Source organism: Haplochromis burtoni, unplaced genomic scaffold (genome assembly GCF_018398535.1).
Source record: "Haplochromis burtoni strain Fernald_Lab_line unplaced genomic scaffold, NCSU_Asbu1 Contig_177, whole genome shotgun sequence".
NCBI lineage: Eukaryota > Metazoa > Chordata > Actinopteri > Cichliformes > Cichlidae > Haplochromis > Haplochromis burtoni.
Genome location: NW_024582538.1, coordinates 1,233,623 through 1,235,802, shown reverse-complemented (window position 1 = coordinate 1,235,802; position 2,180 = coordinate 1,233,623). Strand labels below are relative to the sequence as shown.

Sequence of the window (2,180 nt, the reverse complement as noted above, 5' to 3'; positions counted from 1 at the left end):
GTCTCTTGAGTAAAGTATAGAATCCATTACACATGCAGTTATAAGACAACACACTAAAATGGCAAAATATAACACCTATAAATATCCGGAGACAAGCACTCAAAGAGGATACAGCACAGTTAATGGTTGTCTTCAACAGCAAATTCATTTTAGACTTCACTCTAAGTGCTCTTCCAGGTTTGCTTCGTAGCTGTCTGGCTACACAACAGATTGAACTCTGAGGCCTTGGATTCTTTACAGAAACCTCATTCAGGTGTTTTGGGGGAAACTTATCAGGCCAAATAATGGTTCATTCTTAACTGAAAGGTACTGAGTGGCTGTACCCACTGCATGATGCTGATACTCGAGTAGAAAGGGCAGTCTAAGGCTGCACACCTCCACCAAAGCTTTCATCCAGATATATATATTTTTTTAAACCAAATGAGTTTGAAAGGTCAGTGATTTTTATGTTGGCCCCAGTTTTATATATCAAGTAAAGGGGAACGGGTCACAAAACCTTGGTGGAGGTAACTACTCAATAAGTCTTTGCACATTGGAAGGGTGAAGTGGTTCAAATTGAATATGGTAGTTTGTATGTATGTATTTATTTTACCAGCATTTATATAATCAAGTTAACTGAATGAGGAGTAATATCAATAACATCATACTACTACTTACTTAATCAGAGAACAAGGCTCAGAAAAGGCTCTGATGTGTTAAGAGGGTGCTGATCAATCCAAGCTGCACAGTTCAAAATCACCCTATTGACAGGCTTTATGTGTGTAGATTTCAGCTTTAGATCAGAAGAAAAGTGATGCCAGCAAAAGGCAAAACAGGAAAATCAGTTTTCCTGTAAGGTTACAGACTATTTTATTATTGGAAACGTCTAACTGTCCTATATGTTGCTGGGTATTCCTGAGCAGCTACAGCTCCCCTCCAGAGGATTCTTGTGCTTCTGCATCTTTCTTGGTTTTCCAGTGACTCAAAATTTGGCTCAATTTACAGGAGGTTCTGTATAAGCTGTAGAACCAAAAAAATATTTTATATATAGTTTAAAATTCACAATATTTTGGTTTCTGTAGACAAATAGAATTATTCATGGGTAAATTACAAGAAAAACAAAACAAACAAAAATTATTGATAGAACTTCCATTTGCTGTCATAATTCCCCTCTTACAGGCTTGGTTATCTCCTCTCCTTTGCTCTGGTGTCACCTTTAAAATGTGCAGCCTTTCATTTTTTGAGTAACTTTTCCAATTTGTCCCTGTAGGCAGAAAAATCAAATAATCACTTCAAGTTTATGTTCAGTGAATCCCCCTTATATAAAAAAAATAAAATAAAAAATAGTTAGGCTTCAGTACAGAAGTGTACGTACTCTATTCTCTATCTGTAAGCACTAAGGCTTGGAGGATATCCGAAAGGGAGACGATTCCCTTCACCACCTCGTGCTCATCCACTACCACCAGCCTGTGCACCTGCAGGGAACACAAGAACATCGTTGGTGTTACACTTATCTCAGCAAGGTACCATTTTTACATAAGGAACGTGGAGAGAAACTGGTGTAAGACAAACTGTACACAGACAGCAGCTTTGATAGCAGAAGTAACAAAGAGTTTTTTTTTTTAATATGATTTCAAATTATGTTTTGAAACAATTATGACAAGAGGTGTGCACACAAATACCACACAAAAAGGCCCCGGCATGGATTCAAATGCAGGATGTTCTTGCTGTGAGGCAAACGGGGGTGTGCTATTATTTATTATGGTGCTGATTTTTTTTAATGTATACTTAGTTCTTTAACTGAGTAGTTTGGAATAAATCACAAATTTAACAATACCTATTTTGTCCATCTACATGGCCTTGCTGCAAACCCTCGGTTTATCCTCTTTTTGAAACAATGTAGTAATATGCTAATTAGACATGTGGTAATACTGATTATAATCCTAATCCTCATTCATCTCATAGTGAGCCTTGATACAGCCTCTGAATTTCTCCTCTGCCTGAAACAAACAGCTTTAGCATCTTTCCCTTTAAGGCCACCCTCTCTTTAGCCAGCCTTCTCCTGATTTGCTGCACCTCTCAAACAGAATGTTTGAACAGCAGGTGGGTGAGGCTTCTATAGTCACAGGCAGAGCTGTGTTCCTACAATGACCATCACAGGGATATCACCTCTCACTGAAATCATACAGACCTAACAAGGG

At 38.1% G+C, this 2,180-nt stretch overlaps 1 protein-coding gene across 2 annotated transcripts in view; it reads right to left on the bottom strand.

Moving 5' to 3' along the window:
- Positions 1 to 414: 414 nt before the first annotated feature.
- Positions 415 to 2,180, bottom strand: part of prkag1 (protein kinase, AMP-activated, gamma 1 non-catalytic subunit) — a 6,278-nt gene continuing 4,512 nt past the window's right edge. Inside the window, exons 12-14 of one of the 2 annotated variants that reach the window (XR_317151.3) lie at positions 1,355 to 1,454; positions 1,157 to 1,243; positions 415 to 999 (exon numbers count right to left, since the gene is read on the bottom strand). Coding sequence is in view for 1 of the 2 variants with exons in the window: in XM_005943965.3 (XP_005944027.1) it covers positions 1,356 to 1,454 (99 nt within the window). In the remaining variant the exon portion in view is untranslated. Of the gene's footprint in view, positions 1,244 to 1,354; positions 1,455 to 2,180 lie in introns of both variants that reach the window. The other variant, XM_005943965.3, reaches the window with a different exon arrangement.